Raw genomic sequence first — 16,827 nt, 5'->3', positions numbered from 1 at the left:
CACTTTCTCCTCTGGGAGAAGAGATGTTGGACACTTAATCAATACTCTTTGCAAGTTTAAGAGCACCTCTTTTCTGTCTTAGAGACAAGCAAGACAAACTGAAGATAAGATTTCTGTCCAATAAATAAATAAATAATAACTGAAATAAAAAGGAAAGTGACTAATCCATGTTTAATTGCTTTAAATAATAAAACTTAAATAATTTTCTTTTGATTCATATCCAGGGCCAGGGTATGAACTGGTAGTTTGACTAGAGGTATTTTTTCTTTGTTTTTCTTCAAACTCTCATGTTAAAAAAAATAGTATAGTGATGAAGTATTCAGTATACTGTGTGTTTATATAGTCTTTAATGCATTGAGTCCCTGTTAAATAGCATTTATATTTTCTCTGCCCTAAAACACACCTTCTAAACATACTAGTGCACTTTCAATCATTTTAATCACTTTTGTTTGTGGATATAAATACAATTATGTATGTTCACATTCTTTTACATGACAAGCAAAATGTGAAGCTGTTTCCTTAACCGCCTGTGTACTGATATGGGTGAAGTGTACCATCTCCTGTCCAACATGGTGAAAGACACAGGCTCAGAACCTTACTTCCTGTCCATCCTTCAACACCTGCTGCTCATCAGGAATGATTATTATATCAGGTAGGTGCTGTCATCTTATATATATTATATCAATTATATAAAGGTCATGGGAACATTACAGACAAGTTGGTGTCTGTTCATACTTTTCTCAGATTTTATAGACCTTAATCAGGGTAGACGATATATTTAATTCTATGCAAATGGAAACAAGGCTGCAAAGGATAGAAATATACTCCGTTCAATATGTTGTACAGTTGTACACCTGGGTATTTATGAAACAACAACAACAAAAATAACTTCGACATGGTTTGTGAACATTAGATGTAAATTGAGACATTAAGACATTACAACCTGTTAAATGAACCATACGTCTACATAATATTACTAACGTAAGGTTTTACAATTACCATTGAGCATTACCAGTAAGTTAGATGTTTTTCTTCCAGTCATTTTGTACTTGGAAATTAAATATTTATTTTGTGATTATATATATATATATATATATATATATATATATTGGCAGCCAAAAATTTGGAATAATGTACAGATTTTGCTGTTTCTGAAGGAAATTGGTACTTTAATTCATGAAAGTGGCATTCAACTGATCACAAAGTATAGTCAGGACATTACTGATGTAAAAAACAGCATCATCACTATTTGAAAAAAGTCATTTTTGATCAAATCTAGAAGGCCTCATTTCCAGCAGCCATCACTCCAACACCTTATCCTTAAGTAATCATGCTAAATTGCTAATTTTGTACTAGAAAATCACTTTCCATTATATCAAACACAGCTGAAAGCTGTTTGGTTTGTTAAATGAAGCTTAACATTGTCTTTGTGTTTGTTTTTGAGTTGCCACAGTATGCAATAGAGTGGCATGTCTTGAGGTCAATATTAGGTAAAAAATGGCAAAAAAGAAACAGCTTTCTCTAGAAACTCATCAGTCAATCATTGTTTTGAGGAATGAAGGCTTTACAATGCTTGAAATTGCGAAAAACTGAAGATTTCATACAAAGTTGTACACTACAGTGTTCAAAGACAAAGGACAACTGGCTCTAATAAGGACAGAAAGAGATGTGTAAGGCCAGATGTACAAATAAACAAAAGGATAAGTACATCAGAGTCTCTAGTTTGAGAAATGAATGCCTCACATGTCCTCATATATATATATATATATATATATATATATATATATATATATATATATATATATATATATATATATATGACACTACCGGTCAAAAGTTTTGAAACACTTACTCATTCTTTATTATAATTTTTTTTTCACATTTAGAATAATAGTAAAGTCATCAAAACTATGGAATAACATAAATGGAACTATGGAAATTATGTTGTGACAAACAAAATCCAAAATAAATCAAAACTGTGTTATATTTTAGCATCTTCAAAGTAGTCACCTTTTGCGTAGAATTTGCAGACATGTACTCCTGACATTTTCTCAACCAACTTCTTGAGGTATCACCCTGGGATGCATTTTAAACAGTATTGAAGGAGTTCCCATCTATGTTGGGCACTTATTGGCTGCTTTTCTTTATTATTTGTTCCAAGACATCAATTTCAAAAACTTTTTTTTAATTTTTTTTTTAATAATTATATTTTATAATGAAATAAATTAATATGGTGGCACAATTATATTTTTGTCTACAAAACTAATTTCAAACATTTAAGCATACGCCTTCAGATCAAAAGATTTTTAAGATTACGAGAAACATTTCAGACAAGTGTTTCAAAATTTTTGACTGGTTGTGTATATATATATACATACACACCGATCATCCACAACATTAAAACCACCTGCCTAATATTGTGTAGGTCCCCCTTGTGCCGCCAAAACTGTGCCAACTTGCCATTCTGAGATGCTATTCTTCTCACCACAATTGTACAGAGCAGTTATGTGAGTTACCATAGATTTGTCAGTTCGAACCAGTCTGGCCGTTCTCTGTTGACCTCTCTCATCAACAAGGCATTTCTGTCCACAGAATTGCCACTCACTGGATGTTTTTTCTTTTATTTATTTTGGCACTATCCTAAGTAAATTCTAGAGACTGTTGTGCATGAAAATCCCAGGAGATCAGCAGTTACAGAAATACTCAACTCGTCTGGCACCAACAATCATGCCACAGTCCATATCACTGAAATAATTTTTTTTCCCCCATTCTGATGGTTGATGTGAACATTAACTGAAGCTCCTGACCTGTATCTGCCTGATTTTATGCACTGCACTGCAGCCACACGATTGGCTGATTAGATAATCGCATGGATGATTGTTGGAGCCAGATGGGCTGGTTTGAGTATTTCTGTAACTGCTGATCTCCTAGGATTTTCATGCACAACAGACTGGTTCGAACTGACAAAGTCTATGGTTACTCGGCTAACAACTCTGTACAATTGTGGTGAGAAGAATAGCTTCTCAGAATGCTATTCTGAGATGTGGGTTGGCGCTGTTTTGGTGGTACAAGGGGGACCTACACAATATTAGGCAGGTGGTTTTAATGTTGTGGCTGATCGGTATATATATATATATATATATATATATATATATATATACATACTGCTCTTGAAAAAATTTAAGAGACCACTGAAAAATTCTCAGTTTCTCTGGATTTACTATTTAAAGGTATGTTTTTGAGTAAAATGAATATTTTTGTTTTGTTCTATAAGGTACTGACAACATTTATCCCAAATTCCAAATATTGCAACTGGTCAAATTACAACTGGTCAAAATAACAGAAAAAGATGCAGTGTTTTCAGACCTAGAATAGTGCAAAGAAAACAAGTTCATGTAAATTTTTAAACAACACAATACTATTGTTTTAACTTGGGAAGAGTTCAGAAATCAACATTTGGTGGAATAACCCTCATTTTCAATCACAGCTTGTATACGTCTTGGCATGCTCTCTCTTTCACATTGCTGTTGGGTGACTTTATGCCACTCCAGGTGCAAATAAATCAGCTCGGCTTTGTTTGAAGGCTTGTGGCCATCCATCTTCCTCTTGATCATATTCCAGAGGTTTTCAATGGGGTTCAGGTCTGGGGATTGGGCTGGCCATGACAGGGTCTTGATCCAGTGGTCCTCCATCCACACCTTAATTGACCTGGCTGTGTGGCATGGAGCATTGTCCTGCTGAAAAAAAAAAAATAAAAGAAAGAAAAAACACAATCCTCAGAGTTAGGCAACACTGTCAGTGCAGAAGAAAGCAAGTTTTCTTCCAGGATATCCTTGTACATGGCTTAATTCATGTGTCCTTCACAAAGACGAATCTGCCCGATTCCAGCCTTGCTGAAGCACCCCTAGATCATCACCGATCCACCACCAAATTTCATAGTGGGTGCGAGACATTGTGATTTGAAGGCCTTTCCAGGCCTCCGTCTATCCATTAGAAGACCAGGTGGAGGATCGGTGATAATCTGGGGGTGCTTATTATTATTGAGGGGCACAGACTAATGCTGAGATCTTATGGTCATAATTGGAGAGTATCGAATCCGCCAAAGGAAACCTTCCCTTCCTAAAGACTTAAAGGATTACCTATCACTAAAGTAGTGTCCTTTAGCTTTCTAGAAGCCAGGCCTTCTTTCAAATCCTTACAATTCAAAACATTTCAGCACATTCAGAAAACACATTCAGCTGCTCTCAAAGCCAGAGTTGCTGCATTCACATGTCAGTCCGAGGCCAGAAAACACTGAACATTGAACAGAAATGACACTGATCAATTCAAGACTTGATGCTGAGATGAAATATTTAATAAAGAGGGAAAAGCGAAGCGATGAAATGGAGGGCATTTACCTTGGAAGTTACTGTTCACTTTGAGCCATGAATAATGTATTTTCTGACTTGTTGGAGAAAGTGAGAAATAGAAAACACAATAAGTAAGGAGTGTGGCAGATTGTTCAGCATCATCCCTCCCACCCCTGCGTCTGTAACTTTGATGCTAGAAAACGTCTCATTCCCTCCATCAGGGAACGGAGGTTACACCAGTAACCATGACGTTCCCTATCTGTCACTCACTCGACGTTGGTGTCGATGTAGTGACACTAGGGGTCCCTATACAAAACGCCACAAGGCTGAACTGTGTTACGTAAACTGGCGGTGTGTGGTGGGCAGACTTGCTGTGTGCCTCATAGCCAGCACACCAGGTCGACATGTAACCTCCCCCAACACAGTTATGAGTGTCGAACGGCCCTTTTTGGGGACAAGTTGACTACCCAGAGATAGAGACAGGCTTAACCCAGTCGTGGCCTTTTTCCCTTTCCCCTTTTTCCACTCCCTAAAAGAGAAGGGGGATTATCCGACTGGGCCGCCAGGTCTAGTCGGGGGGTGTCCCTCCCAAGGGGAGGACACCGCGGAGACCACACCTCGCCCCAAGAGAGGGGGGGATATTTAAGTGGAAGAATACATCACATGGTCTTTCCAACCATGTGGAGAGCCTTCAAGGTAGATCTTGCCCAATGGGGGAGGAGTTACTACAACATGGAGACTGGGGCAGAGGGGCTCTGCCCAAGGAAGACGCAGTTTGCCAGCAGGGAAATGAATTAGCGGAAGATATGGATCGCATGGGGTTAGCCTTACAGGGAACCGCCACATGCGGAGCACCTACCCCAGAACCGGGCTCTTAGCGCGTGTACTGGGCCGGCAGCGAGTCTCTCCGAAAACTCGACTGCCACAGGGCTCGGAGGAAGCCAACCAGGGAACAACTTTTGTGAACACTACTGGGAATTAACAGCGCACGTCTTCAGCTCAAAAGGAGGTGGACAGCGCTATGTGCAAGCGATACACCCGGCCGGCTATCACGGGCTTATCCGCTTGTGTTGCGTGCCACTACCTGGGATGAAACCGGTTCCACCCGGAGGTTGTAGAACCTTGCAAAGGTGTTGGGTGTTGCCCAGCCCGCTGCTCTGCAAATGTCTGTTAGAGAGGCACCTCTGGCCAGGGCCCAAGAAGCCGCTACACCACGAGTAGAATGGGCTCATAGCCCTACCGGGGGCGGCATGTTTTGGGCGAGATATGCCATAGTTATGGCGTCAATGAGCCAGTGGGCGATCCTCTGCTTGGAGACAGCGCTTCCTTTCCGCTGTGCACCAAAGCAGACAAAGAGCTGCTCAGAGACTCTAAAGTTCTGCGTGCGATCCAAATAGATGCGTAAAGCGCGCACCGGACACAGCAACGACAGGGCTGGGTGTGCCTCCTCCTGGGGCAGCGCTTGCAGGTTCACCACCTGGTCCCTAAAAGGAGTGGTGGGAACCTTGGGCACAGAGCCCGGTCGGGGTCTCAGGATCATGTGAGAATAGTCCGGACCGAACTCCAGGCACGTTTCGCTGACAGAGAATGCTTGCAGGTCACCTACCCTCTTGAAGGAAGTGAGCGCAGTCAGGAGGGCAGTCTTCAAGGAGAGTGCCGTAAGCTCGGCTGACTGCAAAGCTCAAAGGGGGCTCTCTGTAGACCCTGAAAAACTACAGAGGTCCGATGAGGGAACGAGGCGCGGCCTGGAGGGATTCAGCCTCCTGGCGCCTCTTAGGAACCTGATGATCAGATCATGCTTCCCTAAGGACTTACCGTCTACTGCGTCGTGGTGTGCTGCTATGGCAGCAACGTACACCTTCAAGGTGGAAGGGGACAGCCTCCCTTCCAACCTCTCTTGCAGGAAGGAAAGCACTGATCTGACTGCGCATCTCTGGGAGTCTTCCCGATGGGAAGAACACCACTTAGTGAACAGACACCACTTAAAAGGCATACAGGCGCCTCGTATAGGGAGCCCTAGCCTGAGTGAACGTGTCTACCATTGCAGGTGGAGACAGCTTAGGTCTTCCGCGTCCCATCCAGGGGCCAGACATGGAGATTCCAGAGGTCTGGGTGCGGGTGCCGGATGGTGCCCCTTCCCTGAGAAAGAAGGTCCTTCCTCAGGGGAATTTGCCCCGGGGGAGCTGTCGCGAGGAGCGTGAGGTCCGAGCACCACGTCTGAGCGGGCCAGTAGGGTGCTTACCAGGACGACCTTCTCCTCATCCTCCCTGACCTTGCACAGACACTGGGGGAAAATGCATATTTGCGAATGGCAGGGGACCAGCTGTGTGCCAGCGCGTCTATGCCGAGGAAGGCCTCGGTCAGGGCGTACCAGAGCGGGCAGTGGGGAGGATTCTTGGGAGGCGAACAGGTGCACCTGTGCCTGTCGAATCGACTCCAAATCAGCTGGACCACCTGAAGGTGGAGTCTCCACTCTCCCTTGAGGGTAACCTGTTGTGACGGCACGTCCGCCGAAGTGTTGAGGTTGCCCGGGATGTGAGTGGCTTGCAGCGACTTGAGGTGCTTGAGGTGCTGACTCCATTGGAGGAGACGGCGGGCGAGTTGTGACATACAGCGGGAGCGCAGACCGCCTTGGTGGTTGACATATGCTACCGCTGCCGTGCTGTCTGTCCGAACTAGCACGTGCTTGCCCTGGATCAACGGCCGGAACCTCTGCAGGGCGAGCAGAATTGCCAGTAACTCGAGGCAGTTGATGTGCCAACGCAGCCTTGTGCCCATTGCCAACAGCGCCCCAGCCTGTTTTGGAGGCGTCTGTTGTGACCACGATGCGCCTGGAGACCAGTTCTAGGGGAACACCTGCTCGTAGAAACGAGAGGTCGGTCCAAGGGCTGAAAAAACGGTGACAGACCGACGTAATGGCCACGCGGTGTGTCCCGTGGCGCCATGCCCGTCTCAGGACTCGAGTCTGGAGCCAGTGCTGAAGCGGCCTCATATGCATCAACCCGAGTGGGGTGGCCACCGCCGAGGATGCCATATGCCCCAGGAGCCTCAGAAAAAGTTTCAGAGGAACCACTGTTTTCTGTTTGAACGCCTTCAAACAGGCCAGCACCGACTGGGTGCGCTCGTTCATAAGGTGCGCCATCAAGGAGACTGAGTCCGACTCCAAACCGAGAAAAGAGATGCTCTGAACCGGGAGGAGCTTGCTCTTTTCCCAGTTGACCTGAAGCCCTAGTCGGCTGAGGTGTGAGAGCACCAGGTCCCTGTGTGCGCATAACATGTCTCGAGAGTGAGCTAAGATTAGCCAGTCGTCGAGATAGTTGAGAATGCGAATGCCCACCTCCCTTAATGGGGCAAGGGCAGCCTCTGCGATCTTCGTAAAGACGCGAGGAGACAGGGACAGGCCGAAAGGGAGGACTTGTACTGATACGCCTGACCCTCGAACGCGAACCGCAGGAAGGGTCTGTGTCGAGGAAGGATCGAGACATGAAAGTACGCATCCTTCAGGTCTACTGCCGCGAACCAATCTTGATGCCGGACGCTCGCTAGAATGCGTCTTTGCATCAGCATCTTGAACGGGAGTCTATGTAAAGCCCGGTTCAGTACTCACAGGTCCAAGATTGGCCGCAACCCACCGCCTTTTTTCGGTACAATGAAGTAGGGGCTGTAAAACCCTTTCTTCATCTCAGCTGGAGGGACAGGTCCTATCGCGTCCTTCCATAGGAGGGTAGCAATCTCCGTGCAAGGTAGCAGCATTTTCGTCTTTCACCAAGGTGAAGTGGACACCGCTGAACCTGGGCGGATGCCCGGCGAAGTGAATCATGCAGCCGAGTGGATGGTCCGGACCAGCCCTCATGACGGACTGGAAGGCGCAAGCCATGCGTCCAAGTTCCGCGCAAGGGGGACCAAATGGACAACGTCATCGGATGTACCGGCAGGTGGGGCCTCGCGGCGGGGTGGAGCTCGAGGTGCCACACCACGTCGTGGCCGTGCTGAGTCTGAGGACATCGAAGCACTTACCTGGCTCCTTGTGACCACCCCCGGAACAGCCTGGGAGAGGGGAGGAAGAGGCCTGTCCTCGTGACCTGTGGAGACTGTCACATCGGGGGCGGATTTGTGCCACAGCTGGGCGCTCAGGGCGGGAGACCGCCGCTGGAGCGCCAACCTGCCAAATGGAGTGGTGGACGGTGGTCGTGATGCCAGCTGTACACACCGGATACGTGACCCAGGAAACAAGGAAACCACTCTTGCTGAGCTCTTGAGTACTGCAGCCACTTGGGCATGCAGTGCAATTAAATGCAAAAGGTAACAAAAAGATGAAGATCTGCTTACCAGCTCCAGAGCAGTGGGTTTCGTTGTCCCTGGGTCGCCCGTCTCAAGGGCGCTTTGAAGCCTTTCACGGGTTCTGGGCAGCCGCGAGACGGGTGGCATCTGCTTCCTGCGGTGGGCTCCACGCCAGGGCCAGGCCGAAGGGGCGGGCTGCGGCGGAGCCAGTGCAGTCACCGCAGGGGGACGCCCTTGGCGATGAGTAGATGGGGTGCGGGATCTTGAGCCGCGCCGGGGCAGGATATGCCGGCTAGCATCCATCTACTGCTCTACCATCGAGAACTGCTGGGCAAAGTCCTCGACGGTGTCGCCGAATAGGCCCTGGGGAAATGGGGGCAGCAAGGAATCGTGTCTTGTCGGCCTCACCCATCTCGACCAGGTTTAGCCAAAGGTGGTGCTCCTGGACCACTAGTGTGGCCATCGTCCGCCCGAGAGACTGCGCCGTGACCTCCGTCGCTCGGAGAGCGAGGTCGGTTGCCGAGCGCAGTTCCTGCATCAATCCCGGGGCGGAACTACCCTTGTGCAATTCCTTTAGCGCCTTGGCGGACTTGCAGGAGAGCCATGCCGTGCAGGGCGGAGGTGGCTTGTCCAGCGGCACCGTAGGCCTTGGTCGTCAGAGACGACGTAAACCTACAGGCCTTGGACGGGGGCTTTGGGCACCCGCGCCAGGTAGCGGCGCTCTGCGGGCATAGGTGCACCGCGAGCGCCTTTATCCACCGGGGGATTGCCGAATAACCCTTGGCCGCCCCACCATCGAGGGTAGTGAGAGCGGGGAAGCTGAAAAGTTCGGGACCGGGCAGTAAAAAGTGCCTCCCGCGACCTTGTCAGCTCTTCATGCACTTCCGGGAAGAAAGGAATGGGGCGGGGCGTGGCTTTGAGCGGCGCCGCGAGCCCAGGAACCAATCACCGAGCCGCGAGGGTTCAGGGAAGAGCGGTGAAATCCACTCTAACCGACGATCGCGGCTGCCCGGGAAAGCATGTCGTCATCTCCGCGTCAGCCTGTGACTGGGCAATCGACCCTGAAGGGAGGAGCCCAGCTGAGGCTTCCGACTGGACGAGCCCGCTCTCCGATGCTGCGCTCGAGAGCTCATCACTTTCGCGTGAGACGAGCCGGCGGACTCACCCGGAAGCCCGATCGGGGCAGACAAGCATGCTGGGGAATGGGAGGTCCGCGGGGGGATACCCGGCGGAGGCGGTCCCATTGGGGTCCCCAAATCGCCCCCAGTGCTAGCCGTGCTGGCCTCAAACCCGTGGGTAAAAGGACCGAGGCGGGAGCCTCTGGGGTGTCTCGCTTTCTTACGAAGGCGAGCCGCGACCACAACGTTGCCATGGACATATTCTCGCAATGAGAACATGACCATCCACGAACGCTGTCTCCGCGTGAGCAGTGCCCAGACACGAAAGACAGTGATCGTGACTGTTAGAAGGCGAGAGATAACGAGCACAACCAGGAATAACACACAATCGCAAAAGCATCTTTAAAAAGACGCGTCTTTAAAAAGACGTTCCGTGTGTGCACTCTTTTAGAGAAATATATACTCTTTTAGAGGGGAAAAATGCTCTTTCAGAAAATATACTCTCTAGTTTTTCTGCCGAAGCGCCCAGGGGCATTCTCTGCAGTGCACCAGTGCAGAGGAGGGAGAAGCCGCTGAAATGCGCCGTCAGATCCAGCAGAGGTGAATGAACAGTAGTATTCAGCTCAGTGAGCATGACCGTTCGGCTCCGAAGAGAAAATCTGAATGAGTGGTTGCATACCAGCTCCTTTTATACCCGTATGTTCGGGGGAGTGGCATGCAAATACCACTGGCCAATTTTCATTGGCCTTTTATCAAAGACCAGAGGTGTCTCGGGCTCCCAAGAGTGACCCCTAGTGTCACTACATCGACACCAACGTTGAGTGAGGGACAGATAGGGAACAGGATCACTACAAACACTGATTAAAAATGTATGCCCTTATTAAAGACACTCTTTTTAAAAATAAATTTACTTTGCGTAGAGCCTAAATATGGATATATAGCTCTGTTTGTTGTTATGTATCTATATTACATGGTCACTATATAAAGTTCTCATCACTGATTGCACTGGTTGCTTTTAAACATGGCGAATCGTTTTATGTAGATTGGATTGGCTGGTTGGGAAATTGTATGGCTGTAATTTTAGATTAAAGGGATCCCTTGACATCACTACAAGCTTTGATGGCTGGGTCTCCAAGGACTGGGAGCAAAGGATGTGTTGGTGGCATCTCTCTACTTAAGTCAGCATAAGTCTTCAGTGTCTGTCTTGTTCATAGGCGTTAGGGGATGCATCGTGATTAAAGGCAGCCATAAAGGAGAGCTGTCCATGCCGACAGATCACACCGTTTGATTTAAATTTGTTCTTTAATTCCACAAAACAAACAGCCACCTATATCCTCAACTAACTCTCCGTCCTCAACTGTGTTCTTGGTCATTTGTAAGGAAAGTTTTCCTCAATTTGTTCTGTAAGACAGACACACCTGTCTGTTAATACGTCTCTTATTTAAATTCCCTCAAATAAAATAAATCATTGCATTGATTTATTTGTTTATTTTGGGAAAGATCACACCATTTGATTTCAAGTTTTTGTTTTGTTTTTTATCCAAAAAAAAAACCATTCTGTTCTGTCCTGAACTAATTGTCTCTCGCCAGTTCTGTCCTTGGCCATTTGAAAGGACAGTTTTCCCAGAATTTGTTTAAAAACCTTATTTTAAATTGAAATGAAATGCAACGCAATAAACTATATTATAACAGTTTAGTAATGTCCTTCAAACATTTCTTCTTTTTTTTTTTTTTTTTTTTTTACACTTTTGGAGCAGCAATGAAGCTGGGCAATAATTCTCGAAGACTCACGGACAGAAGGTAGATCAGAGGGAGTGTACAGTATATGGAGCACATCTTCTACTTTTGGCCATGACTGATGTGAAGATTAGATGTGCAGTGTGGCACAGGGGTTGGATGGGAGATGAGAGACAGACTGGGAAGGTGCCAGGCTGAGAGAGTGAGGGAAAGAAGGCTCTGTTGAGCGAGTCTGGTGGGGTCTGACAGTTCTGGGTCAGTCTTCACCTTCCTGTTTATATCCAGCATGCGGCAGTGGTGGCAGCCGGGATGCTAAGACAATAGGGCGACATATTGAGATAACGATATGGTGTACATTAGTGACAGGCATAAGCTTCGGGCCTTGCCACTAAGCCAGGTTCAGTGACACTCGCAACCCTATCAGTTTCAAGCACCCCATCCGCCCCATCTTCACGCTTGCTACACATCGCTGCCAAGTCTCTTAGAGCAAGGGTTTGAATAAGCAAATTGTATGAGTATGATTATTTGTTTGGTTATTTTAATATCTTATTGGTCATTGAGATTAGAGAGGCATCCAGTTATTGTTAATATCTTAATAGCTGGTTTATTAGAACTATATTGTGTCACACATTCAGAGCTTAAGGCAAGAGACAGCTTTCTTTGATTCTGTAATTCTGCTTGTTTGTTTTTGAATATGTATTTCTACATATTGTAATACATTAAAACACAATTTTACTGATCAGAGACCACCTGCAAGCTTGTGTGCCATACAAGAGCACAGTCTAATGATCTTATGGTCAAAATTGCATATGCAATCTTCCCTGCATTTGGATTTTGCAGCGGTATCTGGGTTTTTCTCAAGAGTGTTCTCAAAACATATCAAGAGTAGCAAAGCAAAAAAAAAAAAAAAAAAAATTGGATCCTTACATTAGCAAAATGACACCTCTGTTGTTGCATAGTTAATTACCTTGGGTCAATAAACTTTGATGTTTTTCCATCAGCTTAAATACTTTGCTGCAAATATTGTTTATCAAACAAGATTGTTTGGTTATTAACAAAATATAATGCTCTAGAATTAATTAGCATTAAATAAGAGTTGTGACATAATTATGTTGCACCAAGACATATTATAGCCATGCTTGTTCATAAGAATTCACAAAGCCTATTTTTTAAAGGGGAGCCAAAAGAAGGGGACGAGGAAGATAAGGAATAGCCGGGGACGCCAGAGAGAGAGAGTGAGAGAGAGAGAGAGAGACGCATGCAGCAGTGTATTTGTGTGTGTCTGCTTGTCAGTGTGAAACAGTGTGAAGCAGTGTGTTATTGTGTGCAACTGAAAAGTGCAACAATAAATGTCTATGTGTATTGTTCAACCCGGTCCCAGCTTCCTCCTTTCCACCCAACAACAAACCTTGTTACAATGGTGCTGAAACCCGGGAAGGAAGAAGGATGCACTGTCATGGATTCCTCACCACTGCCGTCCGCCAGGAGGCGGAGGAGCCCACTGCCATACCCCTGTAAGCGGAGGAGCCCACTGCTGTCCGCCAGGAGATGGAGGAGCCCTCTGCCGGGGGCTGGCAAACTGGCAAACTCTCTCTCCCCTCTCACTCCCCTATTCCTACTTAGGTTTCCAGGAGGCAGGGAAGACCAGCCGGCAGCGGAATGTCCGAAGGGGCAACTCCTCCCCTCCGCCAGTTGGTTCCCTAGCCTGAATCGTACGTTGGGGTATGTGACGAGGAGGAGGGCATGGCCGGGCCATGAGGATGCACGCCTGGTGCTGAGTTGCCCCAGTCAGCAGGAGAGAGAGATAAGGAAGAGCCAGGGACGCCAGAGAGAGAGAGAGATCGAGAGACCTGCAGCAGTGTGTGTGTGTGTGTCTGCATGTCAGTGTGAAGCAGCCTTATTGTGTGCCACAGAAGAGTGCGGCAATAAATGTCTGTGCGTATTGTTCAACCCAGTCCCAGCTTCCTCCTTTCCATCCAACAACAAACCTTGTTCCAGACACATTTCTGGGAGGAAAATTGAATACCTACAAGAGACATTCAAGGTCATGCTTGAAACATAATTATTTGCCACTATGGAGCTCGGCTTAAGTTGAGATTGTATTTGTTAAATGTCACTCGCAATTAAATTTGGTAATAAAAGGTCACGCTGTGGCAGTGTCTAGTCCCAGACCCATTTACCTCCCAGTCCCGTCATTGTCACCCCTCCGAACACAAGGCCGTGTTTTTCCCTGCCATTGTGCAACTAATTACACAGATTACACTGATTAAATTTGCGACTCATGGTTTATTGGTGCCCTTAATTGCCAAAGATGATTGCAAATTAGAGAGGAAAGCATGGAGGCACAGAGTCAGTTTGTCTTCACCTTGAGTGGACAAAGTCACAGAGCCAGTCTCCGGTTGCATGCTTTGCCGTTAGTGATTTCATTTTGTACTGAAGGAAGATTTAATTCAATGGTGTGAAATACCATTAAAAGATATGCTTTACCAAATGATTTATGAGGTATGGCCCTTACAGGAATGTATGAGGCAGTATTTTATTTGAAGTTAACAGCTTTGTTTCTTGTCATACTCTGGTGTGTGTGTGTGTGCGCGCGCGCGTGCGTGTGTGTGTGTGTGCATGTGTACATGCCCGTTTTTATTACAGGCCTCAATATTACAAGGTGATAGAGGAGTGTGTGTCCCAGATCGTCCTCCACCGCAGTGGCATGGACCCTGATTTCGGCTACAGGGAGAGGCTAGATGTAGACTTTAGTCACCTCATCGGTAAGTCTCCCAAGTGTGCCTTTCACTGATTTTAGGCAGAAAACGTCTTTGGACTGCACTTCCTTCTAAGTTATTATTCATAGGTGCAACTCATTTTCCAGATTATTGAATTCTGTCTTGAACTGTATGGTCATCTGATAAAGAGGCCAAAATGTTTCAGAATGAATAAAAGGAGTTTCATGTTTCTTTAACAAGCTTTAGGTAAAAGTGAGAGAACATTATTGAGTTATACCACATCAATGAATTTCACTGAAATACTTTTTGGGGCTTAATAGGACATCCACACTATGGTATAACCTGCAAGGGTTCAGACTATACTCTGTCTTGCATTAGTGTGAAATCATGTGGTGCTGAGGAAGATACAACTGCAGTTGATAAAACTTTGTGATTTCCTGGAGTAGATCTAATTATCCCTCTGTCCCCATGAGAGGCCAGTCTGGAACACCTGCACTCACCTGACACATAAAATGAGGTACACTCATTATGCATAAATAAAACATTATCTGCAGAGTCGGGCTGGCATGTCATGTCTTAAAAATGCAACTCAACTTCAGTAATCATGGTTATATTTGCATTCACCAATGGCTTTGTCATCCACTTGGACACGAAAGGAATTAATACAATTAGGGTGATGCCATTTTTTTTGTTGTTACTTTTTTCTTCTCTGCCCCTTTTGTATTTTGTCACTAACACTTCAATTACTTGCCAACAAAGACTCATTAAAAGTTTCCAGACTCATCTGCAGAGAAAAAATAAAATAAAAATCTGTTAGATTTTCTCACTTCTCTTATTTTAATGAGTTGAAAACAAATGTTGCATGGCACAGTTTTTAAATTTACGTCTCAAACCTCCAGAACAGAATACAAATCTCATTTGTGGGGGGGGGGGGGTGTTTTATTACATTCACTTTTTTTTCTCTCTTTTTGTTCATTTGATTGTTTTCATTCTGTGTCTGATGTGAAAGTGTCAAGTTATCAATGCTCTGTGTAATTTGTGCATACGTTTGTTTTTTGTGTTTGCGATTACACGCCTGTTTGTGCATTACAGAGCAATGTGTGGATAAAGCTAAAGTGGAAGAGAGCGATCAGAGAGCGGCTGAATTCTCCAAAAAGGTGAGTCTATTAATCACTCTAAGTGCAGCCATTGATATGCAACTGGGCTGCTGTCACCAAACTTTTCTCCCATCAGCGGTGAGACAGCGTATTGATTGCTCTCGCTTGATCAATAGCTGGCAACAGAGAAACATGATCTGTATCGGTGCAAGCAGAAACAATGCTGATGCTCCAATCTGCAAGCTTGTTTGTGCCATACTGGGAACACTTTAAAATATTTACAGGCAACGTTTCAAATAGTATTAGAGGCCCAGGCATACAATGTTGTAATCTTTGAATTCAAATGTTTCCTCTGGAGCTTCATTTGGAAGCTGTACTAACACTTACTGGTGTTGTAATTGAAGTCAAGAGCTATATCCCATGATGCTCTGAGAGAACAGAGAGCATGTCTATACACAACCAATACTCAGTTTCCTCTCCAACTCAGCCAATTGTCAGCCAGACATCTGAGGCTTGCAGTTTAACGACAGAGTAAGACACGTCCTATTAGTGGGTGGCTGAACACATTTTTCAGACATCCAGTGGCCCCCAATAGCATTTTGACACAAAAGTCACTCTCAAAAATGTATGCATTTCATTACATTAGTTACAAAATATGAAAGCAAGTGGCTTCTGCAGAGAAATGATACTAGAGCTTTTCTCAGAACTAGCTTCACTTTTCAGAAACATTTTTGCAATGGCTTTAAGGCAGCTGTTAATGTAATTTTAGTGGATGTGTGTCAGTAAGTCACTACCCCACAAAATCACTCAGGTACCCTACAGTAACCACAGGCATAGTCAATCAGATTAACTATGGACTGTGTTCCACTAATGTTTGACAACCACATAATGTCACCTTACTTGGTCTTCATTTTAAAACATTGGTTAAACTTAACCAACTTCTTTTAGTGAAAAGTAATTCTTTCAATATGTGTTCGTGCTATAATTCTTGAAAATAAATGCAACTTGGTTTTAATGTTTTGTTATGTGTATAATGCTTTGCAAAGACATTCATACATTTTTACAATCATTTTTTGGGGACTCCCAAATTTTGCTTAAGGCTTTTTTAAGCCTAGCCCTGGATCAAAATGATGATGAGTATGATTGTGATGGAACTTATAAATAGGCAAGGTGAGACATGATGAGGGCATTGATGTTTCCTGTGGTTGATGGTATCCGCAGAGAGGTTACATCAATGTGTTTATATGCATTTCACTATCTACAGTTTGACGAGGAGTTCAGCGCACGGCAGGAAGCGCAGGCTGAGCTGCAGAAACAAGAGGAGAAAATCAAAGAGCTAGAGGCGCAGATCAACACTCTACAGGCCCAGGTAACACTGCATAGCCTAATACACTTGCTCTTCTCTTCATCACCATTTTAGGTCCTTTCAAAGAACCTTTGGCTTTGCACTCCCCTTGAGCAACCCCATTGGTGTGCCCCGTTCAACAGCTCTATACTCTGTATCCAGGGGTATCAACTAAAGGAA

At 45.5% G+C, this 16,827-nt stretch overlaps 1 protein-coding gene across 8 annotated transcripts in view; it reads left to right on the top strand.

Moving 5' to 3' along the window:
* Positions 1 to 16,827, top strand: part of LOC127418368 (protein diaphanous homolog 2-like) — a 653,451-nt gene that overhangs the window by 209,139 nt on the left and 427,485 nt on the right. For all 8 annotated transcript variants that reach the window (XM_051658976.1, XM_051658975.1, XM_051658977.1 and 5 more), the window contains 4 exons: positions 536 to 652; positions 14,132 to 14,250; positions 15,298 to 15,362; positions 16,567 to 16,671. In XM_051658976.1, coding sequence (XP_051514936.1) covers positions 536 to 652; positions 14,132 to 14,250; positions 15,298 to 15,362; positions 16,567 to 16,671 — 406 coding nt within the window. The remainder of the gene's footprint in view (positions 1 to 535; positions 653 to 14,131; positions 14,251 to 15,297; positions 15,363 to 16,566; positions 16,672 to 16,827) is intronic.

The sequence above is a fragment of the Myxocyprinus asiaticus genome, chromosome 27 (genome assembly GCF_019703515.2).
Source record: "Myxocyprinus asiaticus isolate MX2 ecotype Aquarium Trade chromosome 27, UBuf_Myxa_2, whole genome shotgun sequence".
NCBI lineage: Eukaryota > Metazoa > Chordata > Actinopteri > Cypriniformes > Catostomidae > Myxocyprinus > Myxocyprinus asiaticus.
This window is presented reverse-complemented; position numbering and strand designations above follow the sequence as displayed.